The sequence below is a fragment of the Podarcis bocagei genome, assembly GCF_964188305.1.
Source record: "Podarcis bocagei genome assembly, chromosome: 7".
NCBI classification, from domain to species: Eukaryota; Metazoa; Chordata; class Lepidosauria; order Squamata; family Lacertidae; genus Podarcis; species Podarcis bocagei.
Genome location: NC_138132.1, coordinates 70,421,463 through 70,447,417, shown reverse-complemented (window position 1 = coordinate 70,447,417; position 25,955 = coordinate 70,421,463). Strand labels below are relative to the sequence as shown.

The following is a 25,955-nucleotide window of genomic DNA, read 5'->3' as shown; positions in this document are numbered from 1 at the left end:
AATAAAGCGAGATGAGCACAGCAACCCCAGAGTCGGCCAGGACTGGACCTAATGGTCAGGGGTCCCTTTACCTATGTTTTTAATAGATAATATATGGAGAGTTTTAATTCTATCAATGTTTATTTTTAATGATTTCCCCTGCTGTATTTCTAGCTCTTCTTAACTTTATCCGAAACCACCTTTAGTCCATAACAGGGAAAAAAGCAGGGTACGAATAACTATAGTAATAATATTTTATTTTGTAATAATAAATACCATTCGCTCAGGCTTCTTCTGCCAGAGATGCTGAGGGGGCTAAATCCTGAGAGTCATGGTCAAACTGTCTAGATCTGCCTACTTCCTAAGTCCAAGTCCAAAATAAATAATAGCCAGGAGTCTGCTTGCTGCAGATTTAAACAGGCAGGCTTCAAATACAGTTCCTGGGAACTGTCTGGTATTTGACCGTAATAAAGATGGATTCGTTGGTTGCAGTTCCCAGGACTGGGACCTGGGAGAGAAGAGCCGAGTTCGAATCCCACCCCTTCAGCCATGAAGGCTCTCACCGGGTGTGACCTTGGAGTCAGTCTCAGCCGACCTCACAGGGTTGTTGTTAAAATAAAAAAATTCCTTCCTGTAGCACCTTAAAGACCAACTAAGTTAGTTCTTGGTATAAGCTTTCGTGTGCATGCACACTTCTTCAGATACACTGAAACAGGGTTGTTGTTGTGTGTGGGGGGTATTTAATTGAGGAGCGGGGGAGAGAACCGCGTACACCCCCTTGGAGGAAAAGGAATGCCCTGCCAACACCATAAACAAATGGAAATAGGCTCCGCTCATCCGCTCCCCCTCCCACCCGCAACGACGAAGCCTCTGTTCCGTTCCCGGAGCCCCGCCTCCTGCGGAGCGCGGTGACGTCAGCGCGCACGCCCCGGCCCTCCTCCCCCTCCCGCCCTTGCTGCCCAGGCGAGGAGACCCCGCAGCGAGCTGCCAACGCCCGGCGGAGGAGAGCGAGAGCGCCCTGCGTGAGGTAAGGCGCTGGTGCCGCCGAGGCGAAGGCGGACGGGCCCGGGTGTGTACGGAGAGGGGTTGCGGGTGGAGAGGGGGGGGGACGGACGTTTTCTTCTTGGCGGTGGGGCGGAGGCGGCGCGATGGGGGGAGTTTTTTTTTATCCTTTTCCGCTTGATTGACGGGGGGGGAGGGGAAACGGTTTCCCGAGCGAGGTGGGGGAGGGGCGACCGGAAGCTCCGTGAGGAGGAGGAGGAAGAAGAAGGGAAGAAAGAGGGGGAGGGGGGCTACTGGCGGAGGATGGGGGGGGGCTCTTTATCCGCGCGCCCCGTTTATGAGGAGACAGTTCCTCTTCTCTCCACCAGACCCATCCTGAGGGCGGACACCGGGCCGCCTTTCCGCCGGCTTCCCTTATCTACCGGCTGGCCTCTCCCCTCCCTCCCCGCTCGGTCTTTTCCCCCCCCCTTTCTTCCTGTCTCGGTTCCCCCCTCCCCCACATTCCTCCGTGTATATCCCCGCCGCAATCTCTCCCCCCCCCCCACCCAAGCTGGGCGTGGACGGGGCCATCGCCAATGCAGAGGAAGGGGAAGAGGGAGAATAGGGAGGGGGCCTCCCGGGGACAGGTCTCTTCCCCCCCCCCCCGCATCCAGGCCTATATGGTGCAGGCCTTTTCAGTCTGCTTCAGATCCGCTTGAAATAAAGAAAGGTCTCCCCCAAATGCACGTTTGGGTTAAAACGTGCATTTCTAATATATAAAAACATTTTGCCATATATATCTTTGAGTGGCGGGCGGTGCTCCTGTTGGATTAGGCCCCCGACCCACCACTTGGAGACCATTCGTGGCCGGATCTAAGGGGGGGGGGCCGCCACAGGAGCCACTGCTGCCTCACAAATATATATGTGTGTGTGTTTATAGTGAAAAGAAATCGGTTCCAAAATGCATATTTGGGTGAAAAGTGTGTCTTAGGCCTGAAAAAGGTAGAAGAGACCCAGTCTCTGGCCCACCAGAATACAGGGCAGGGTGGGAGGATCTTGCTTGAGGTGGTGGGGATGTCCCTTTGCCTCCCCGCTGGGAGCAGCACCCTCCCCCATGACAGGCCCTCTTAATGCAGGAAACTGGCAAGAAAGAGGCAGGAGGAGGGGGAGAGAAAAGGGGGATTCCATTGAATATTACCCTGCCCTCCCAATCTTGTGAGGGTCTTACGGAGCAGATTGGAGGACAGGTTCCTTACCCCTGGGAGGGACTTGGGAGGAGAGGACAGACCCCTGCTTCCATTGGGCTTCCAGTGGAGCAGAGAGGCTGGAGGAGGAAAGGGGATGTCTGTTAGCATGCCCCTGCCTCTCTCCCTTGCCCTCAGAGGGGTTACAGAGAGTGAGAGAAGAGGTCTCTGCTCCAGAAGGGATTACAGAGGATAGGATGGTAGGCCCCTGCCTCTTGACAGATCTGTAATGTAGGACATTGACAAGAGAGAGATGGCAGCGAATGGGGTCCCTGTGGAAGAGGTCTCTTCTTCTGAGGGGCTTGCAAAGGGTGACAGGGCAGGTCCCTGTATTGCAGTACAGAAGGAGATAGTTGAAGGGGGGAAATTGAGTTTTATAGACAGGTTGTTGTCACTGAGAATCTAGGAAACGGAAAGGAGGGAGACAACAGGGAGAGGAAAATGGAGGATGGAGGGAAAACATACTGTATAGTTATTTTGTATTCAGACTTAGCTAAAATAGGGGATGATAATAATGCTGATCTCTTAATTAGGATTGTAGCCAGTTTATGTGTGAAGTGCTGTGAGTTCCAAATGCTATGGATTGCATGCAGTTTTGAGTACAGTAGTTGCATTCAAATCAATGGGACAAGTTAGTCATGATTTGCCTCAAGTTCTGTCGATTTCATTGTGATCTACATGCAGCAAACGTAGTCTGAACCCAAAACTGGTGTAATATGTTTCCCTTCTCTGCAGTATGAAAACCATAATCACTCCCTACCCACCCTACCCCCACTCCAAAGCTGGTGAATCAGTAGAGAGGTTTAGCTACTATTCAGGAAGTATTTCTTTCCTCTCCCTTGTACTCTGATGCCAGAAACTCCATAGGTGGGCTTAGATAAGGCATGGGGAACCTTTAGCAAGTATGGGCAATGACCAGGGTTGATGGGCCTTAGATGAAGCTGCTCCAGCCTAAGACTTTCCCCATCTGTGATATTTGGAAGAGGATGCTAATACTTCTAGCCTATTTTATAAGACTGTTGTCAGGGTTGATGTAAGTGAATGTATACTGAGTACCTTGAACATTTTTATTGGTATTCTCTGTCCTGCCACCTGCAGTATGTGAATTAAAATACCAGTAATTCAGTGGCTAGGAGACTGGAATTTGCTAGGTTACACATAGACAAGCCACCCTTTCTGTCTTAGCCTGGCAGTCAGATATACATTGCTATGCATGTATATAGATGTTTATGAAAGATCAAGGAGACAGATTGCTGATCTTTAGTGGTCCTATATCACTGCCTTGTGTTAAGAAGATCCTCTGACTTTAGACCAGTGTTTCTCAACCTGTGGGTTGCCAGATGTCATTGGACTACAACTCCCATCATTCCTAGCCAGCTTGCCCAGTGGTCAGGGATTATGGGAGTTGTAGTCCAACAACATCTGGGGACCCACAGGCTGAGAATCGCTGCTTTAGATAGAAAGGGATCCCATGCCTCTGGGTGAGTAAGTGGGGAATAAGTGGGAGAGGACGGACTCCCCCTGCCAGTCTCTTTCATTTTCATGTTGGCCACGAAGAAGGGGAAGCCTTGTTTTTGGGAAGCGTGGAAACTAAGCAGGCATTTTTAATTTTATAGCCTGCTAGAAGGGCCACTAGCTTACATTTTTATGTTGGCTGAGGAGAAACACAGCCCACGTAGTAGGCAAGTTTAAGTAAGGCTAGAAACTTCAGTGACGTATTTATGAGGCTGTTGTTTCATGACAATAATAAGAGCAGAATTGAGGTTCTTAATGCTCCCCTTGAATCTATAACTTCACTGTGGCTGGGTGTTCACATTTTTTAAACAAATCTTAAAATTTACCACACAGAACAGAATATATTACAGTACTTTCACAGAATAAATTGCATGTTGCAAACAATTGGCATATGGAGCTGCCTTGTACTGAGTCAGTCCACTGTTCTATGTACAGCTGGTGTTGCAGAATGGCAGAGAGCTATCATTTGAGAAAACCCTGATTCACATTTCAGCTCTGTACAAGTGGGCCTTAGGAAGGTTACTCTCTCCCAGCATCAGTCCTCTTCTTTCGCCTGCCCCTAAATCTGCAACATGGGGATAATACAGCTGCCTTAGAGCAGCTGGGTCAACTTCTGACCTATATGTTGTTAGACTTCAACACCCTTCATCCCTGACAATGTGCCATGTTAGCTGGACTGATGAGAGTTGTAGTCCAGCAACCTCTGGAAGGCTTCAGTTTGCACACCCTTCCTTTAGAGAATGGTTGTAAAGATTATTTGAATTACTTTGAAGACACTATAAATTCTAAGATTTTATTATCTGTCCGTATTGTGGTCCCTGGAATGTAAGAAGGAATTGGCCAGTGGGGTGAAGCTAATTTCATCATGATCAAAGATGGTGTTAAGTGGAATGAGATTTTGTTGTGATTTTTTTTGCTTGCAAGTTTATTAAAGGGGAAAACAAAAAGACAGTTTACTTTCACAATACAATAAACATCCATCTTAATTTACACACACAGTTTGATACATGTTTTCTCAATAGGTACCAAAATGAAGTTGGTGTTTATAGAAAGTGCACTCAAATGTAGCAAGGTTTTGAGATCTTCAGACTATTGCCTAGTAGTCACCTACACATCTGTGTATGTGGCTGCCAGAAATAATTGAGCCTTCTGCACAACTAATTTGAGGCCTTCTAAATGCAGATTTGTTTTGTTGGTTTCATTGCAAAGCGAGGTGGTAATTCCTTCCCACTAGCTAATACCTGATGGCTAGAACATTGGCTTATAAGAACCTGCCTTATACCGAGTCAGACCATTGGTCCAGCTAGCTTTGTACTGCCAGCACTTAACTGGCAGTGAGTGGTCTGCCAGGGTTTCTTGCAGGGATCTTTCCCAGCTCTGGAGATGGCAGGAATTGAACCTTGGACCTACTACATGGAAGGCAGATGTTCTGCCACTGAGCTACAGCCCTTATTATCAATCTTACTGCTGTGTGTTAAAGTACAGTGAGTTATTGGGTGTCCACGTATTGAGACCACCAGAAGCATGCTTTCTGTTAACAAATATTGTAATGGAAGAATGTTCACAGAAATCTTGTGATGGAAACTCCTTAGGTTGTTTGAGCCTGTATGCGTGACATGAGATGTATGCAATACTAGGATAAGTTATTTATTCCAAGCGTGGACACTAAAAGGACAGCCATAAAAGCCATTTTACTTTGTAATTAAACTCTCTGCATATGGCTGCAAACTTGTCTTTTCTCATAGTGTGCTTGTGCATGTGCTAATAATTAGATATTGATACATGTTGACTAGCATCCAGCATAGACTGAATCATGTAATAGTACTTTATGGTGTAGAAAGCTCCCTACAAAGCTTCCTTTATGATAAGAAAGAAGCAAGTGGTAACATGGTACTTTCTGTAGTGGCTCTCTGTTTGTAGTAGTCTTTGGCTAGGAATTGATGCACTTAATCTGACCTTGAAGCTATGTACTTGCCTGTTAGCTATAAATCAAATCCCCTAATGTATGTGTCCAGAGAAGTTAACCCAGATATTTCTTGTGCATTTATGCAGACAGATGATAGATGGTGTTAGAAAAATGTCAGCCATGTTCACCCAGAATAATTCTCATTGATTACTGTAGGGCATTTGGAGGACTTTACTGTGGGTTAGTAGCCACTTAGGGAGTATGTGGGCAAATCTCAGTTTACAGAGAGAGTAGCGCCTCTTTACAATACAATTGGTTTTAGAGGACAATGTTTCTAGAAAGATGGGACAAATTATATACTGCTTTTACCATTGTAACACTTTAGTCTAGTTGAATTGTGTCTGCAAAAATCGTTGTTTACTTGTTTGCTTAGCAAAGCAATCAGCAAGCTGTTCTTTTTTAATTTATTTTTTAGTGCTTGTTAATCTAACAGTTTCCTTTTCCTATTGCTTTTTATCTCCATTGCATAAACTTGAGGTTTCTATCTGAGGATGGGGTGTGTGTGTGTGTCATTGACGTGAATCTTTCGAAATTGTGATTGGAAGAGTTCTACTTCATATTACTTTTCCCATGCAATTGTTTTCAGGTTTCCCAACCTTTCTGGGTCCTGGGAGCATTTGGAAATCTAAGAAAATGTGGTGGGCACCACAGGATACAATTTTCAGAGAAGAAAACTGGCAGTGCGCAGACTCTGCCTTCAGCAGGCAGAGCATGCACATCCCCACAAACCAATAAAACACAGACAAAGGAAAAAGACTCTTACTATGCATACGAAGGACAGGCAACCCTCCCCCCCCATTACAACCCCAAAGCTTAAAAATAAACCCTCATTATTTTTTAAAAAACCATAAAATTGAGATAGGCAGAGGGCCTTGGCAAGCATCAGTGATGTGTCTGAGAACACTGTGGTTACATTCATCAATTATTTTTTAAGGAAAGGTTAAAGTCATGTCCATTATGCATATGTGAATTTTTAATTCATATCTTATCAAAGCAATGCATTCAGTTTTATTTAGCATGTTGTTGAGGTCTTTTATTTTAATGGAACCTGGATCCAAGGGCTCAATGAGACATTCCTAAATTAACCTGTTATATTGGACTGGTAGTATCACACTTGCCTACTTTAAAGATCTTGACTATACTTTATATTTGTCATTTTAAATCAGGGTTTCTCACACTTGTGAGTCATGACCCGTGTGAATACTAACATGTACCTGTGTGGGTCACACAATGAATAGCTATTTTCATTTTGGGGGCTTCCCTCCCCCTTTTTTTGCTAGACTGATGTTTATTATTTGTTTATTTATCTGTTTATTATTTATTTGTTGCATTTATATCTCACCTTCTCTGAAGGAGCTCAGGGTTGTGTCAATTGTTCTGCCCCTCTTCACAACAAATCTGTTGAGGTAGGTTGCCTGAGAGGCAGTGACTGACTCAAGGTCACCTAGTGAGCTTTATAACTGAGTGGGGATTTGAACCCTGCTCTCCCAGGTTCTAGTTTTGACACACTAAACCAGGCATCCCCAACCTTCGGCCCTCCAGATGTTTTGGACTACAGTTCCCATCATCCCTGACCAGTGGTCCTGGTAGCTAGGGATCATGGGAGTTGTAGGCCAAAACATCTGGAGGGCCGCAGGTTGGGGATGCCTGCTCTAAACACTATACCACACTGACTCTTGCTATTATGTGGTTCCTTTAGGACATAGGCTTGCTTTCCCCTGCCTCTGTCATGCTTAAATTCTACTCAGATATATTTAAAGATGAAAAATTAAAAATGTAAAATTTGTTAAGTGTTAACTACAGATGAGGTAGTCTTAGCTTAGAAATGTTCATGAAGAACTGCTTTAAACCAAGCTATAACAATGGTCTCTTTTTTCTGTCAGTGTGTGTCAGAAGAAATTGGCATAGTGAGTTTAGGAAGAGTGCAGCTGGTTATTATTTGTGTGGAATTCAGGTAGCTTCTTAGATTTCAGGGCACCAGTAATTCTTTTGATCAGTAATCCAGTGGTCTGTTGACTCTATTGCTAGGAGCTTCTGTGAAGCAAAGCACCTGCTCAGTGCTCTTCATCTCCTTGTTTCTAGTGTGTGTGTTCTGTTATTTGGAATATGTAATTTGAACAGGGTTATGATGTGTGTGGGAACATGTTTTTCATTTCACCTCAAAATTAGGAAAGCAAATACCAGGGTGAATACTAAAAAAAAGTCAGGATTGTATTTTTTGTTTTCTTTAAAAGGTATCATCCAGTGCTTTCAGGTTTAAAACAACTGTTGATACTAATATATACCTAGTGTTAATCTCTAGAAACTCACTCCATACTTTCTAAAAAAAAATTCTCATGCTTTTACGTGTAATGAGATTAGAGAAAAATCTACCTTTGGGCATCAAAGCATTCTAAGTATGGCACAGTGTTTTGTGGGCTTGACACTGGGATCTAACACTAGCCCCACTCAGAAAAGAATTTATTACTCGTGTTCAGATTCCATCTCTGGTTCACAAAAATAATCCACTGAGCCTACCTATATGAGCTCATATTCTTGTTTTAAGCTCTTTAACTATCTAAATTTTGCAGGTATGATCACTTTCAGTTAATGTTTGTGGTTGTTCTAGTCCTTGTTCTGGAAAGGTAGTTTTCAAGCAAATAATCTTGTGTCACATTGCAAACTTGGTGCTGATAATGCCAAGGTCATGGGTTCGATTCACATATGAGACAACTGCATATTCCTGCATTTCAGGGGGTTGGACTAGATGATCCTCAGGGTCCCTTCCAATTGTACAGTTCTATGAAAAGAGGCAAACTGAAACTCACTAATTCAGAGTTATCCTCTCTAAATAGGACACTGGTATCAGAGTCAACAAAATTTGGCCAGCTAAAATGTATTATCGTGGCCCTGCCCCACCCCTTCCAGGAAGGGGCAGGGTCTTCTAACATTATGTTGAGTGTTGTTTGCCACAGCTGAGAGGAATGGAGCCATGTCCCCATTCCATTAAACTTCAGAAAGCAGCAAGAATCTTGTGTCTCAGGCTTAGCACAGGGTCAGGGATAGCCCTTACCATTTCCCAATGCTGCTGAAGTCAGACCTTCATGTTTTTCCAAGCATCGAAGAATACTGGAGAGTCTTGCTTGACCATGGGTTCTCTCCAGAACAAAATACGTATTTTCAGGTCAGGGCAGTTGTGGATGTGGACTGTGTTAGTAAAGCTTCTTATTTACTCTTATAGGTTAGTATAAAGGTTGTACATGTTTTGACCACTTATGGCAGATTGTTAGTCTACACTTTGGTTTACAAAATGGAAACTTCATCTAAATTAGTCATAGCTGCATAATTGTTTGAACCAGGCCACCCTGAAAATGATCAGTGGATTATCCTTTTAGTTTGCTCTTCTGATCTGAAGGGTGGTATATGTAAGATTAGAAGAGCTACCTATCTTCCTTTGGTGGCTGGTATGGTGAAGTCTAAGAATGGGTAATATTCCTGTTGGTTGACTTTTGTAGGAACACTTTGTGAACTAGGTAAAATGTGACACTTGTGAGGGAAGGAAAGTCAAGAAAGCTCTACTGAGATTACATCTCATGGTAAGGTGTGGCTGGTGTTCAGAGTGGGTGGGCGTGCATCAGAAGGCCCTGTTAAGTAGTTGTGCTGCCATAGCTGAGCATCAGCATAAGGACTCTACTGAGTGAGGTATGCTTTGATGAGAGGGTGTTAACAAGTGTTAGCAAAGCTTTCTAAATAATGCTTCTTAACTGCTAAAGGCAAGCTAGATGTATGCCCTCCCACCTTATCCAGTATTTCTCAGTACTTTTCCAGTCCTACTTCCGTGTTGGTGTGTCTCTGCAAAAGAGATAGTAAAGCACACAGAGGAAAGGAAGAAGGCAAAGTACAGTGACTCAAAGGAGAACACACCCAACAGTAGGAGGGAGCTGTGACCTCATCGATCAGTGTGCATCTATGCTGTTAGAAGTAAGAACAATGTACGTATCTAGATGAAGGAAATACAGTGGTACCTTGGTTTATGAACTTAATCCGTTCCGGAAGTCTGTTCTTAAACCAAACCAAGGTGTGTTTTCCCATAGCAGCAGGGGACTCAATTTACAAATGGAACACACTCAACAGGAAGTGAAACATGTTCTTATTCCAAGGCAAAGTTCACAAACCAAAACACCTACTTCCGGGTTTGCAGCGTTCTTAATCCCAAGTTGTTCATAAACTAAGCTGTTCTTAAACCAAGGTACTTTTGTAGCTAGCTTAGCATTTCAAACAGTGAAAATCTGGACAGAAAAGTCTTTGAGCTATTTTTAAGGAAAATTGCAAAAAACGACACAGCCAACATGGCTTGCCATACGTCTGGATTTTCCCAGTCACTTATTTTTTTGCGATTTCTACCCGGACTTCTTCTGACTGCAGTATTCTGGGAAATTCTGGACACATGGCAACCCTAAGGTAGCTGTACTAAATGGGGCTTTTTAAAGGAAGTGGGCACCATACATATGTATGCATATGTAACTTGCTGAAATGTTTCATCTTCAGAAAAGCACATTAACCTCTCACCACAGTACAGTGGTACCTCGGGTTACATACACTTCAGGTTACATCTGCTTCAGGTTACCGACTCCGCTAACCCAGAAATAGTACCTCAGGTTAAGAACTTTGCTTCAGGATGAGAACAGAAATCGTGGTCTGGCGGCGCGGCGGCAGCAGGAGGCCCCATTAGCTAAAGTGGTGCTTCAGGTTAAGAACAGTTTCAGGTTAAGTACAGACCTCCAGAACGAATTAAGTACTTAACCCGAGGTACCACTGTAATAGCAGAAAGAGCTACATCTGATTTGTATTTCCTTCAATAACTGGAAACTGAGTTAGAGCACCAAAGGGCGGAATTAGATGCCATGTCAAGCCATATTTTGAAGGGTTCGTTTTAATCTCAAACAAGCCAAAAGGTGTGGTGCGAAAGGTAGTATTTTTCCTATGTAGTAGAAATTGTTTCTGAAATTAAAATATCAATTGTTTAGTGTGTGTGTTTGGTTGGCTAGGATGTCATTGTTACTTCTGGGTGTCTACTTGCAAAACAGGAAGGAAAGGGCTTGTGGTTAGAAGGCAGATTCCAGCTGTGGGACCGGATATGTAGGCTGGAGGTCCCCAGCTTGGCAAGAGCAAGACATTTAAAGCTTGTTATTAACTTTGAAATTCAGATTAGATAGAAATTGAAGTGTGTTGAGATGTATATATATATCACATCATTTCTTCATAGACAAAATCATACAAAATGCACATAGATCATACATAAATACTTGCTTCTTTCTTGTTCTTAACCTTATTTGAAAGTAGGGGAGCATTAATGTGTGAATACCTTTTAAATAACGTGCCAGAAACTTTTTAGCAATGTTTTCTCCACCATGTAGGCCCTTTGAGCTTCCATGAAGGTTTACTGGGTTTCTAAGTGATGAGGAAATAAAACTAGAGCCCAACTTGAAATTATTCTGTAATCAATTGTGGTTTCTTATCAGATGTTGAGAAGGAAAATAGATTCCTCCTGAAAGTCTCTTGCCTCTGAAATTTTTTTTAGCTGCTTCAACTGTCATAGACCTGTTTGACTAAAGTTATTGGGGTGCTAATACAGAAGCTGTAATAGTGATGAAAAAATATTTCCCATTGTACAAAATTATAAAAATATGCAATTGTTTTCTTTTGTTCTTTCTAGATTAATCTTGGACCTGATAAAGTAGCAGACTTCAGCTATGCAGACGATTAAGTGTGTAGTTGTGGGTGATGGTGCTGTTGGTAAAACATGTCTTCTAATTTCTTACACAACAAATAAATTCCCCTCTGAATACGTACCAACGGTGAGTAAAGAGTAACATTTCCATATTTTTCTTTTCTGTGCAACGTGGGGAATAGGGAATCTTTACCTTGTCAGTTAAATTACATACTGGTACATGTTTATCATTAGTTGATTCCTGTATTTTAGCTTTTAGCAATATTGTGTATACATGATGTGGCTGTGGCATTGTATTTTTGTATGTTTTACCATGTTTCTGAATCCATATTCTGTTTGAGGGATCAGTATTTCTCCTAGCATGTAGATATGGTAATTTGCAGCCTCTTTTGTTGGGGCCATTGGTTCTCAGTTCATATAAGTAATTATATAAGTCTCTAGTTTGCTCTGTCAACAATCTATTTGATCACTACACAGGTGTAAAATTTCTGGATTTTTTAAAATAAAATTTGAAATTTATGTAGTACTTAATCAGACTTTAAAGACCATAAAAAGTATATAGCACATAAATTGTACTGTTTGGTAACAGGTGCATTTATGACTCTTTAAATGACAGAAGCCTTAGTTTTATTCAAACTGTAATTACAGATGTATCCAGCATTTGAGATGGAGTAGCAAGCTGATGGGGACACGGGTGGTGCTGTGGGTAAAACCTCAGCGCCTAGGACTTGCCGATCGCATGGTTGGCGGTTCGAATCCCCGCGGCGGGGTGCGCTCCCGTCGTTAGGTCCCAGCGCCTGCCAACCTAGCAGTTTGAAAGCACCTCCGGGTGCAAGTAGATAAATAGGGACCGCTTACCATTGGGAAGGTAAACGGCGTTCCGTGTGCTGCGCTTCCTCGCCAGATGCAGCTTGTCACGCTGGCCACGTGACCCGGAAGTGTCTCCGGACAGCGCTGGCTCCTGGCCTATAGAGTGAGATGAGCGCACAACCCTAGAGTCTGGCAAGACTGGCCCGTACGGGCAGGGGTACCTTTACTTTTACCTTTAGCAAGCTGATGGGGGTGGGGGGGACAGAAAATCTGCAACACTAGAGGAGGCAGTGGGATAAGCTTACTCATAAGCTATAATCCCTATTTCGGAGAGATTCCAATTTATTTGCAACAGAAAAAGCAGAACTAGAGACTGACTCTAACTTAAAAGGTCATAGTATTGATGATGATGATAAAAAATTATTATTTGTACCCCGCCCATCTGGCTGGGTTTCCCCAGCCTCTCTAGGCGGCTTCCAACAAAGATTAAAATACATTAAAATGTCACACATTAAAAGCTTTCCTAAACAGGGCTGCCTTCAAGTGTCTTTTAAATGTCAGGTAGTTGTTTATCTCTTTGACATCTGATGGGAGGGCATTCCACAGGGCGGGTGCCACTACCAAGAAGGCCTTCTGCCTGGTTCCCTGTAACTTTGCTTATTGCAGTGAGGGAACCGCCAGAAGGCCCTCGGCGCTGGACCTCAGTGTCCGGGCAGAACAATGGGGGTGGAGACGCTTCTTCAGGTATACTGGGCCGAGGCCGTTTAGGGCTTTAAAGGTCAGCACCAACACTTTGAATTGTGCTCGGAAACATACTGGGAGCCAATGTAGGTCTTTCAGGACTGGTGTTATATGGTCTCGGCGGCTGTTCCCAGTCACCAGTCTAGCTGCCGCATTCTGGATTAGTTGTAGTTTGCAGATTACCTTCAAAGGTACCCCACGAAGAGCGCATTGAAGTAGTCTAAGCGGGAGATAACTAGAGCATGCACCACTCTGGCGAGACAGTCTGTGGGCAGGTAGGGTCTCAGCCTGCTTACCAGATGGAGCAGGTAGACAGCTGCCCTGGATACAGAACTGACCTGCACCTCCATGGACATCTGTGAGTCCAGAATGACTCCCAGGCTGCGCACCTGGTCCTTCAGGGGCACAGTTACCCCATTCAGGACCAGGGAGTCCTCCATGCATAATTAAATATGGATGGTGAGTTTTGCTTTTTTAGTTTCAGAAAAAAATGATCAGCTTGAATGTTGAGCTAAATTACTAAGTAGAACAGTGTTATAAATTTCTAATCCCAGCACAAAGTAAGTATAGTAGTAATTGCGGTCAAAATTAACCACATGAAAGCCACATGCCACTTTAAAAAATGTTTACCTATAAATCAGGCATGGCCAAACCTGGCCTTCCAGATGATTTGGGACTACAGTTCCCATCATCCCTGACCACTGGTCCTGTTAAATAGGGATGATGGGAGTTGTAGTCCCAAATCATCTGGAAGGTCAAGTTTGGCCATGACTGCTATAAATACTAGCATCACAAGCTTTTATTTATTCAGTAACAATGTCTGGAAGATACTGAAATTCAATTCTGAATTCTTATTTTACTTCAATAAATTTCAGAAACTGAAGGTTTCAACAGATTGAAACAAGCCTTTCTACTCTTTCTTAATCTCGGAATTCGTAAATATAGACAATGTTTTCACTTGATGGAGAATCGGGGAATTTGAGAGATCTCCATGTTTACAGTATGCTAAAAGTGGAATTACTTATCACTTACCTTAAAGAATAATTACATGATGATTGGAAAGCATTTTGATAGTGTAAAGATAAAATAGTATTTTAAAACCTTGCCTTAAACCTTAAGGCTTAAAAGTATTTCCTTCATTCTGAAAAAGACATTAGTTCAGAAGAGGGTTTTTCCCCCTTGTGTTTTCCCCTATGTCTCTAATTTTTCCATTGGAAAACTTAAAGACTTTGGCAGATTATTCCCCCCCCCCCAGTTGTCTTCCATACCTTCACATCTCTAACCCCTACACTTTAGCAGTTAATGGATCTTCTGTGCTGTACAGTAAATCCTTGTATTGTGTTATTTTTTGTTCTCACTTACCATATCAAATCTTAAGGATGTGAGCAGCTATGCTTTGAGCTGTCTTCTTTTGGCATTCCTTTGATCTTCCCTTCAGGCTATCACACCTCGGTCCTCATAATAGCATGATAAAGCAAACCAGGGCTTTCTGGTGTAAGACAAGTTCCTCTAGTTTTGATAAGAGCATAGACTCCTTATAAGTTACTGTGGACTGCTGCCTAACTAAAGGCTTATCTTTAGATCAATATAGTATCCCTTTAGGGCATTCCCCCCTCTGCCACTGAATTGGTTTTCATTTAGCAAGCATGTATCTTTATAGCTAAATAAAACATAAAAGTGGGTTGCTACAAAGTCATAATCTGAAGATCCTCACTTATCTCATTTGATAAAGGAAATTCTGTTGCAAGTTGGGGTCTGCAGAATAGACTGCCCAGACACCCTATTTCATACCAAATATCATTGAAATTACAATTCTTTATTTCAATTAGCATCTGAGAGAGGCTGCTGCTATACTGCTTCAGCAGTGAGACCAAGAAACAATGGCATGATACAAAGCATTATTGTATGGTTTGCTAAGCATGGAAAGCTTGCAGTTAAGATGTTCTCTTGGAAAGGATTGTGTTCTGTGGATGTTTGCTTGCACATGCGTGTAGTGTAGTAGGTAAAATGTTCAGCTTTGACTATTCTGCTACACCATAATCAGAGCCCTGAATCCATTTTTCACTAGTTGACCAATGTGCTCCCCTCATTAAGATATAAATGTTAACATAAACTGTTGTCTATAACGTGAACCTTTTTAAGATTTCAGTCTTAATAAAACTAGCAAATCTGCTTGTTCAGCTTTAAAAAAGAGAGAGAAAAAGAAACAATTGTGCTATTTATTTTAACTACTTGTTACAATCAGTTTTTTCATTTGATTTTCAGTAGACAAGAGTGGGCTATAGTTTTACTGTGTTGCTTACTTTATGCTTTGTACTTCATAACAGTGGCAACTGCAAATTTTGAAGAACATAATAAGGTTTTTGTAAGTTTCTTTTTATTGGCAGGTGTGCCAACTTCAATGTCGTTGTGTCTAGTGGTGATAATTGAACTCAGTCATCTGATAGGTCATGAACACAAAGTCACACTTCTCTTTTGACTGTTGGTTTACCTGCCTGCATATGGCTCATGTTTGGAAGGTGATGTTTTCACTCTGCCTCTTCTCTCTTATTCCCCAGGTGTTTGATAACTATGCTGTAACAGTGATGATCGGTGGAGAGCCATATACCTTAGGCCTCTTTGATACAGCAGGTAAGCTCTTTTGAAATTAAACCCATGGGGAAAGCAGGTGACTTGATTTCATAGATTTCAAGACTGGCTTTCGATTTTTGAAAAAACTTTCAACCATCAAGTATACACAGAATTGCAGGATATGACTGTATTATGTGGTCAAAGCAGTGTTTTCCAGTTGGCCCCCAGGTGGTGAAGCTCAATCTCTTGTTATCCTGCATCTGTAACTTCTTAGGCAGCCTTTGAGCTCAGACAGTTTTGTGAGGGTTTGAAAGGGATTTAAAATATAGTGGAGAGACTCTTGCGCTTCTTGTAAAAGTGGCTGTTTTAGCTAGAATTGAGAACTAATCTGGCAGGCACTTCTCTTGGGGGACTAGAGAAGGAACAGAATGAAGATGAACAGGACAGTAAAGGGAAAGAAGTAAAGAGGAAGAAGCCATTGTAACAGGAAGAGTAGAAGGGAGGATGTAGTATACTTTTTGAGAATGGGGGAAGGTTCATTGTATTAGTTCATCTGAGGTGTATGAAACAGCATAGTTCACCCTTTGTGGCTATATTATGCAGTATGTTGTCTTAAGGATTGTGTGTGCACACTTCTGTTTCCAATCCAGGAATGCTACTTTGGCAGCACTCTATCCTTTCTTGCCTTTAGGCAGGGTGGACATTGCCATTCATACAGCTTTCATGATGTTTCACAGTATTTCTAGGTTGTGAAATTAAGCACAGAGGGTGACTAAGGCTTCTAGTTCTTGCCTGGCTGGGATGGGCACTTATGCATAGATGGTGCAGTGCATATGAGTAAGCGCTGTGGCAGATCAGCAGGGAGGAAGGATGGTTCCAGTGGAGTTGTTGCTTGCCAAATTCTGGTCAGTGGAGAGCAGTGTCTACTTCTCACAGAGTGATTTGGCAATTTGCAATGTGCATGGCAGTAATAGGCTGCTTTTTCTCTGGATGAAGTGGAGAATTGCTGCTGCTTATCTGCCTGACATCAGAGTAAGTCAGACTCATGGCACCTGTGGTATTGGTATCAAAGAATTCTTCCTACATGGAACTGAAAATCTCAGGCTGAATTTCTTGGGGTATTTATACCACCATTCTATAAAATAATCAAGGTGGCTGCTTGATCTGGTCTCTGGTTGATAAATTGATATACTAGATGAAAATTGTCAGTTTTCTGTTGTCTGCCCATAATCTTGAGAGCATAGATAGGTGCAAGGAAGATAAGTTGTTTGGGGTGTAAGAAGATATTAATCTACGGTAGTACCCCCCCCCCCCGTATGCCTGCATAGTTAGCTTTAAAAAATGACACATTTATAAGGCCTTCCCTCTCAATATAGGCTTCTGATGTCATTTTTTAATTTTAATAGGACAGGAAGATTATGACAGATTACGGCCCCTCAGCTATCCACAGACAGATGTGTTTCTGGTCTGTTTCTCAGTGGTCTCGCCATCTTCATTTGAAAATGTGAAAGAAAAGGTGAGTATACTTTGACCCCCAAACTAGTTTTTGTCAGGCTTTGTAAAAAGTGTCCTGTGTTGTTGGATATCCTGATATTTGCATTATGACCATCACATTTTATCTTCTCTTCAGTGGGTACCTGAAATCACTCACCATTGTCCAAAGACTCCCTTTTTGCTTGTTGGGACCCAAATTGATCTCAGAGATGACCCTTCAACAATTGAGAAACTTGCCAAGAATAAGCAGAAGCCTATCACTCCTGAGACTGCTGAAAAGCTGGCACGGGACTTGAAGGCTGTCAAATATGTGGAATGCTCTGCACTCACACAGGTAAGGCTTCTCATTTGTGGTGTTCTGGACAATTTCTTTCATTGTAGAGTGGAAGAGCTAAACATGCTCTTTGGCAAAGTGAGTTCTTTATGGTTCATTCTAGCTGCATGAGAAGAATTTAAATGTTTTTCACCTGAAGATACTAGAACTAGCTTCAAAGATTTATCAAGTATTTTGCACTTACTTTCCTGAGCATTTTTTACTGCAAACAAATTATTTTTCTTACACGTGTTTATCATTGAGCATATAATAGAACAAACACAAATTTTGTCAGGATGGTTAATTATTACGAAAAACGGCTAAATTATAGTCAAATAAAGCTGTGTATCTCATCACCGTGGGTTCTGATATTCTGTAAGGGTTCTAGGTGAGAGTGTGAGTGATTCTATTGCAAGAACACTAATTAAAACAAGTGGACCGGTATGATTGACAATTCAAAACCAGTCCTATCTAACACATACAGAATTGAATGAGTTTTTCACCTACCTTTGATGCACAGGGAACACCTATTAATAAAAATAAACTGATATTTAATGCGTGTATGTTGGTGAAACATTAGTGGTGTTATGGAACCGCAATAGTAATTATGCCTAATCAGTTAATTTTATGCATGAGAATCATGATGAACTTGCAAAATAGTAAATGGCTTAAGGTTTTGAGTTACTTTTTCCTGCATATTACTGGCACTGCAGCAAAACTACGACACCTTTTCAGAAATTAGGCTTTTTCAGGGAATTGTGACTTTCCACAAATCCCTTTCCTAAATCCCAACCAACACATAGTTGGACATGGAACTGTAATATTATCAAGCGTAGGGCTGGAAATATTTCTGCTTATAATTCTGTGAATAGCATTAGGGCTTTACCTAAGTTCTCATTATCACTTGGTGGTATACGCAAGTGGTGAAACACACTGTAGTTTTGAGCTGTGACCACCAGGCGCTCTCACCCATTAGTGCAGCAGGCCCTTCTTTCTGAGATTTCATGGATTCTAACTAGAAATTCCAGCCAAAATCTTCCACATAATTCTTCCAAGTTAAGGCAACCTTTGCCAACTTGCTACTCACCAGTTGTTTTGGACTACAACTCCCGTTCGGTTGATGGGAGTTGTAGTCCAGACATCTGGAGGGCTGCATATTGGTGATAGCTAAAGTAGGGAATCTCATTACTGTATGCTGTAGCCTGTAGTTGTCTCCAATGATAGTATCGCTTTTGGCCTTTTAAATGTTCATAAACCTATTTTAGGCAAGAATTTATAGAAAACATAGTGAATATAAAAAAACAACCTGTTTTTGTGAAATGGCTTTTCATAGGCTAGCCTGTCACAAATCTAAAACAAAGCTAACAAGCATGTTAAGCTTGAGATTGTATTTAGAACTGTTGCTTTCACACTCATAATCCAGGATTAGCTAAATTGCTTTTCTGTATAAAGAACAAAGCAAGGGAGAAACTGCTGCTTTATGGTGTAATAGATTATACCATTACACTACTTTATTATTATTACTCTGATACTTGTGTAATGTAGCTGGCAAATGATTACAGCAGGCACTGGGATGCAGTCCCTGGTTGCAGGAAATCCCTTCTGTGGCTCTTCAGAGGATATTCAGCTGAGCTTACTACATGCTTGGGTGATCATGTAGGCCTATTCCATGACGTCAAATCACTTAATCACTTACATCATTTTTTTCCACGAAACCTCTGTTCAGTGCAAGATTGTTTATCTAAAGCAGACAGATAAATGAAAAATGATCTGTTTGGGGGTGGGGTGTTTGTGCTGTTAAGATGTATATTTGCAGGACCTATTTCTTTCACTCTTTGGGCTATTGGTTGCATATAGCGCAGTAGATTTAGGCGAGTCCAGTGTCTTCAGTTTCAGTTGCAAATATTTATCTGTCAATTTGTGACAGTGGCAAATCTGTTACAGAGTTGCTGTTCCTTTTCTTAGAAATCCTGTTGCTGCAGATCATTGGTTTGTGCATTGATGTGTCTGTTGTAGACAGAAACGTTTGTTCACTTGGTGTTCAGAACACACAGATGTCTAGAGCTCCCATTTCTGATTTCTTTTACCTGTCTTAGTGACCTTAGGGGCCATAATTGCTGTTGTTGACGCAGTAACTGGAGCATACCATTTTATAAGCTGGTGTGTGTTCATGCTGAAACCAGTGTTCGTGAGCTGCAATAATCCTTGCTTCCCTGGACTTTATGGCAACCCCAGAGAGGTGGTGTGGAATTGTCTTAACTCTTAACATGGTCGAGACAGTACTGATTTTTCCCATTCATTGAGAATTGCTGAAAGATTTGTTGATAGCCAGTCCTCCCAACTGCTTGTGAACATCACTTGAGCATACATTTACATGCATTAGGTTCTTCTACAGTTGGCAGAGCATGCTGTTAAACCAAGAAAGTGGGTGGTGAGTATTTTGCTACTCATGAGTAGCAATATGAAATTGGAGAGCAGCAAATGAATTCCTGGGACATGCCACCCTATGAGGGTTCTAACCTCACCCATCGTTTGCTGTAATATCAGTAAGTTTTGAAATAACTAGAGGTTACATTTGGCCAAAAGTATTGCCCGTGGTGCTCTCCCTTCGTAATACTCTGTGTAGGTAGGTGTTGCTGCTGAAATGAACTTGACAGCAGCAGATGGCCACCCAGAGCAAGTGCCATCAGGATGTGAAATGGGAGGGACTGCAGCTGAGCAGGGTGTACCCTTAGATAAGCAACTACCTTGTGATTTTCTTGGCAGTGGTGGTGGCAGTGCCAGGAATGAGCCTTCTGAGTAGATTTTGTTTCATTTTGAGAGAGACATGCAACTTTGAGGTGTTCACTAACACAACTACTTTTCAGCTCTTCCTTTTAACTTACAAAGCACCTTTTGGAAAGAGATACGTTACAATATTTCACTCATAGGGTAAGAAAACATCTACAAGTATCCAGGTAGCATTCTTGCTAAGCCTCTGCTGTGCTTGTCTTGTTTCCACTTTCCCTCAAAGATCTACTTTGTTACAAAGTAAATCTGCTTTGCTGACCACCTTTATCCTGAATGCTCTTTGTATCTGCTTGTGTGAGTGTGTGTGTGTTTGTGTCTCTCTCTAATCCTCTAACCTGGCTACTATTTTTTTCTCCTTCCCTCTGTCTTATAGAGAGGTCTGAAGAATGTGTTTGATGAGGCTATCCTAGCTGCCCTCGAGCCTCCGGAAACTCAACCCAAACGGAAATGCTGTATATTCTAAAACAGTTTCCTCTTTTTTTCCTTTCTTGTTGCTGCTTCCTCTGTCCTGCTGCTGTAGAAAGTTGGTTGAAAAACAAATAAAACCATCCTGATTGAAAGAAGCTGTGTCTTTACTTAACGTCTTAGAGCAAACTCTGTATTAGCTTTTGGATTGGAAACTTCTTATACAATTCGTTATGGCTATGGAACATGAACTGGACTCGCTTAAACCTTTTGCTTCTTGGGTTGCTGGATCTTTAATAGCTTTATAAGTTAGGTTGCTAAGGGACTGAAGGTCTATTTCAAAAGTTAAACTTGAGAGGAATAAGTGAAAACCTGGTTAAGAGTTTTTATATCGAAATGAGAAGTGATGTGCAATTCATTTTCTCTCTTGTGGCTCTGTTAACTGTATTTGCATGATGATTGTACCTGACATAGTGACCTGCCAGTGATGCTGAAATGGTGAAGGATTTTCTGGTTTTCCTCTGTGCAGTGGGGCTTGCTGTTGCTTTGGCTGTTTGTGCTGTAGTGGAGTATTTGTTGGTCCTCTTAAGTGGGAGGGGAAGGAAGTTTGGTGTACCTGCTACTGCTTGACAGACGTCTTAACTTCTGTTTTCAGTGACACAGTATCACTTATTTTTACTCATTCTCAAAACTTGCAACTGTAAAATGTAAAGCTTCTTTAAAACAAAGTCATACCATTTGGCTTCTGTTGTCTGAAGGAAGGAAAAGACATACAATTGTAGTTCTTTACATTTCAAAATTAAAATTAGTTGTTTGTATAAATGCCTGATGAAGCATTATTCCTGTCTGCATTCATTTGCTTCAGTTTAACATTTATACACTATAGTACCTACCTGTTCATTTTCCCATTATTGAAGTCTACTACCATTCCTTGCTTCCAAGTCTACTTCTGCTGCTTCAGTAACACATGGTACGTCACACGGCTTGGCTGATTTGTGCCAAAGGATTCTCCATTCTTGCTTGCTTGCTAATCTAACCTGGGTGTCACTTGCCCCCTTTCCTTGGATCATTACTTCTTTTTCAACACAGGGGATAATGCATTGTCATTAGCATGTGAGTTGTAATATTACTTACACACACACACACACACACACACACACAGTCCATGGGAATTGCTTTAGTACATGTACTTCATTTCTTGAAATATTGAGACTTGCTGAAAATATCCTCAGGCTGTTTTATGGGCTTAAATGTTGGGTGCTCTGTATTATTATTATGATTATTATCATTTAAAAAAACTGATAAACAAGGTTCAAACACTCGGAAAGGAATATTGCTTCACTGCAGGATCTTCATCTCTACTCAATCTTTAACTTTGTCTTTGTGGGCTTTTAAAAACACGGTTTGCTTTTAATAACCCAGAAAATGAGACCGCCCCTTTCTCTTTGCCCCTTTTCAGAAAGGCCTAAAGAATGTATTTGACGAGGCGATATTGGCTGCCCTGGAGCCTCCGGAGCCGAAGAAGAGCCGCAGATGTGTGCTGCTATGAACATCCCTTCACGGCCCCCTTCTGCAAAGCTGGTGTTGATGTCATACTAAAAGCAATGTTGAAATCAAACTAAAGATTCAGATTTTCCCATTTGTTTTTGCAATAATGACAAATGTCGTGCACCCTCTTCCCATTCGCTCCCTGTGTGAGATGCAAATGTTAGTGCTCTTCCTCCAGTGCCCTTCAGTTAGTTGAATTTTTTTAAAAAAATAATAATAATATTGTATTTCAGCAAACACTGATCAGTACTAGGGTTTTTTGTTTGTTTACTGTTTAATTTCTTTGTTTTTAAAATTCAGGCATGCTTGTGGTGATTTTTCTCTGTAACAGACTAACTTTTAGGCTCTGGCCTCCAAGCCTTTCCCCATCATGCTAGGCTGGCGCTGCTTGGATTCTTTGATCTTCTGTGGCCAGCTTGCAGTCTAGGGGGAGCAGGTTTCAGTCCTTGGAACGTATTCTGGAAATGAGAATGTCCCAAAACTGGTGCTCCATTGAAGAGGGGTGTAGTTCATCCTGCACCTCCTCTGAAGTTGCCTTCGATCTGTTTCCCTTTCTTTTCTCCAAGCAGGTCAGAAATTCCCATCTTGCCCTTTAAAACATGAAATGTGTAAACAAGTCTTTTGTTTATATGTTACGCCAAAAGCTTTTTTTTGGGTGTGTAATGCACACACACATCTACACAAACCCCACCTAACTTTGCCAATTACTAATTCTTTTGTAGTTAGTTTTCAAAACTTGACATTATTAGGCATTAATTGAAAGGGGAGAACTGCATCTTTTTAAAGTTAGTGCAGTCCATTGGATTTGCTAAACAACCAGCCTCTCTCTTGGCAAGCAGAGGCTTCTGATCAGCCACATGAGTGAGATTTTGAAACCCACTCACATGGCCTTTGCCTGCTGTAATGGAGGGTTGAAGCTAACCAGCTGACTATGCCGCAAAACGGTTTAGCATTCTCTTTGAAGAGGGGGAAGGAGACACGCCTCCATCAGGAGAAAATATGGATGGGAAAGATGTTCAATACGGCACCTTGGGGACCAGTAGAGGAATTACCTTAAAAGTGCATTGTGTGTCAGCAGCTCTTGCCTCCCCAGGTTGTTGCTTAGTATAACACACCATGTGAGGGTCTTTGACTCCAGTGTTAATAGGGATCTTACTAGAACTATACTCTGGCTTAATATTTCTCAGTCTTCCCAAATTCTAATTCTTATAGTCTCGTTAGTGTTGAACTGATGCTTTTTTCCATGTCTAAGTTCTTTGTATATGCATTTTTCAGATGTATTAAACATAAAGTATCTTCACAAGCCCGACTGAGAATACTTTTATTTTCCCTGAGTGATTTATGTCTAAAGAGTTGAACCCAGCTAATTATTACTCACTATAGACCCATTAGAATTAATGAACCTTAGCTCGTCATGTCTATTAACTTCAATGGGTCTCCTCTGAGTAGGACTGAGATTGGAGACAACTTATAGTCTGTGTGCCTTTTTAAAGAAATAAGCACACTTTCCCTCCCTGAACCTCTTCTTGAGCTATGAGTTCAGGACACCCCCCTTTTATATATATAATTTTATTCAGGACTCACTTTTCAACAACTAGTTTAAAACTTCCCTCCATTCTCTGCTGACTGGAGGCTTCTTGGCCAGTTTTGAGATTTATTTTGCCTTGTAGGGAGGATTTTGGAGATTTTGTTTTTACTTTGTGCATTCCAGAACCCTTTAGCTTAGAAGAAAATGTCCATTGATTACTTTGTGCTTGTGGTTTGGATTTAATATCCAAATGTGGTGCCTTTCCTCAAAAGAGAAGCTTGTTCTCTTGTTGTAAAATAACGGCAAACAAATAAACTTTTTGGGATGTCCATGAATAACCTCTTGCACTGTGAGCCTCTAGCTATTAAAGCACGTCTCAAAGCCTAGTTGAAGTAAAACATCTTCAAGAAATTCCTAGAGTAGTAGCACCCTGAGAATGGGTCACAAATGAAATGTGAGTGTTGGCTTCTAGTGCCTACTATGTATTTTGTGGGTAGATTTTTTTTAGTGATCAGTTATTATGATGTACTTGGCTTACAGCAATGTTCTTTATATTTTGGACAAGTCTTGGCATCTGTTCATTCAACCTGTGAGTTGATCATCCTCTGTTACAGCAATTTCAATTCTGGATTTTTCATCTAAGTGTGCTCTGGTAGGGACCCTTGCTAGACCTGATGCTTTATTCCAGAGGTGTATAACATTTGGCCTTCCAGGTGTTACTGGACTGGACTACATCTCCCACCCTCCCTGTCCATTAGTCCTGTTGGTAAGGGCTGATGGGAGTTGGCGTCCACCATCGTTTGAAGGGCCCATAGGCTAGTCATCTGTGTCCTGTTTGGCCTTACTATAGTAGTTCAGTTTAAAGTATGTAACGTTTAGCACTGCAAGATCCATACTTCATGTAGAGGCTGTTTTGCAAACAGGAATTGTTATTCAATAAGCAGAATGGAAAAGAGAGGCCGCTAAATGTTGCTTTTTTTGATTGGAGGATTTCCTGCCCTCGCTCCTGATTTTTGAGCCTTCATTGGGCATTGTCCGCATGGTTTTTAAAAGTGATTTGAGACTTCATGGTTAAAGGGGAGCTGGAAAGGGCAACCTGCCGTATTCCCTATTATACAGTTCTGGATGACAAAGTGATTGCTCTTTTTTTGTGGGGAGCAAGCCTCTCCAACAACAAGTATAGCTAGTGTGTACATAATTGAACCATATACTCTGCAGGTCTGAATGAATTGCCAAATGGAAGGGTGTACCTACCTGGACTTTCTTGCCTTCAGCCCAGGCTGAAGAAAAGCAAGAGTTTTTCCTCAACCACCAATCAGCAAGGTGAAGAAAGAGCTAGTGTTCTCTTTTGTGTGTATGTATGCAGTATCAGAATATTGCTAGGCATTCTTTCTTCTGTCATGACACTCTGTATTAGTACAGTTGTGTTTTGTCTTTCAGCTTGGGCTAGAGAGGCTTGGGGGGTGGTGGTCCAGAAACTTTAAACTGCATTTAATTGCTGTCTGTCAGTGCACTTAAGGTAGCCTGCAGTTTAAAATACTGAAATAGGACAGAACAAATAAAACAGAATTTTCTCAGGCCACTAGTAGTCTCTTCAGCAGCTGATAATTAGTTCCTTGGCCTGTTTCTTCATCTGCAGCTCCCAGGAATTATTTGTGGGGCCCGCACTGAATGAAAAATTAACAGAAGGCAGCTGTGGTTTTTATATGCATACTCTGCTCTTCCCCCTCCTCCCTCTTGTAATATGTATTAGAATACTTATTCCTGTGATACTGTATTCTGATCTTTGGAATCCTTTGGTCCCAGCTTGGGGAATAGGACCTGTGTGTTAGGTGAGACAAAGCCACGTTTTCCTGAGCTGGTGTTTTTTTACAGTGGTACCTCCGGTTACGAACTTAATTAGTTCCGGAGGTCTGTTCTTAACCCAAAACCATTTTTTAAAAAAGATATTTATTAAAAGTTTTTAAGATATAACAAGAAAAAGGAAAAATAAACATACAAAATAAAAAACAGTTAAAAACACACATTGATTTTCAATAACATATCTTCCATACACTTATTTCCTCGGACCTCCTCGGACCTCCCTTCTTTTATTCCAGTTCGATTTGTTAATTCAGCAAATCCTTACCATTAAACCTTTACCCATTTGTAAAAAAAAATCATATCTCTTAAAGCATTACAGCTGGAAACCGCTTAGTTTCTATCCAACATCCTTCTAACATTCATTAATTTTACAATGTTTCTGTAAGTAGTCTTTGAATTTCTTCCAGTCTTCCAAAACCATTCTTAACATGAGGCGCGCTTTCGCTAATGGGGCCTCCTGCTGGCGCACAACTTCTGCTCTCATCCCAGGGCAAAGT

At 41.7% G+C, this 25,955-nt stretch overlaps 1 protein-coding gene and 1 long non-coding RNA gene across 4 annotated transcripts; one reads left to right on the top strand and one right to left on the bottom strand.

Annotated features, from left to right (window-relative positions):
- Window positions 1–880: 880 nt before the first annotated feature.
- Window positions 881–23,370, top strand: CDC42 (cell division cycle 42). 3 transcript variants are annotated; one of them, XM_081201747.1, is made up of 6 exons: window positions 881–1,006; window positions 11,381–11,522; window positions 15,505–15,577; window positions 16,924–17,033; window positions 17,148–17,345; window positions 21,979–23,370. In XM_081201747.1, exons 2-6 carry the CDS (start codon window positions 11,418–11,420, stop codon window positions 22,066–22,068), a joined length of 576 nt encoding a protein of 191 aa, XP_081057873.1. In that variant the 5' UTR covers window positions 881–1,006; window positions 11,381–11,417; the 3' UTR covers window positions 22,069–23,370. The 3 variants fall into 3 exon arrangements, with proteins under 3 accessions (XP_081057873.1, XP_081057875.1, XP_081057874.1); XM_081201749.1 differs by lacking the exon at window positions 21,979–23,370 and adding an exon at window positions 20,488–21,800; XM_081201748.1 differs by having other exon boundaries at window positions 954–1,048.
- Window positions 22,276–25,459, bottom strand: LOC308591188. The gene is made up of 2 exons (XR_014010039.1): window positions 25,110–25,459; window positions 22,276–25,041 (listed from the first exon to the last, which is right to left on the bottom strand). It is a non-coding gene; the product is annotated as an uncharacterized lncRNA (long non-coding RNA).
- Between the last annotated feature and the right edge of the window lie 496 nt (window positions 25,460–25,955).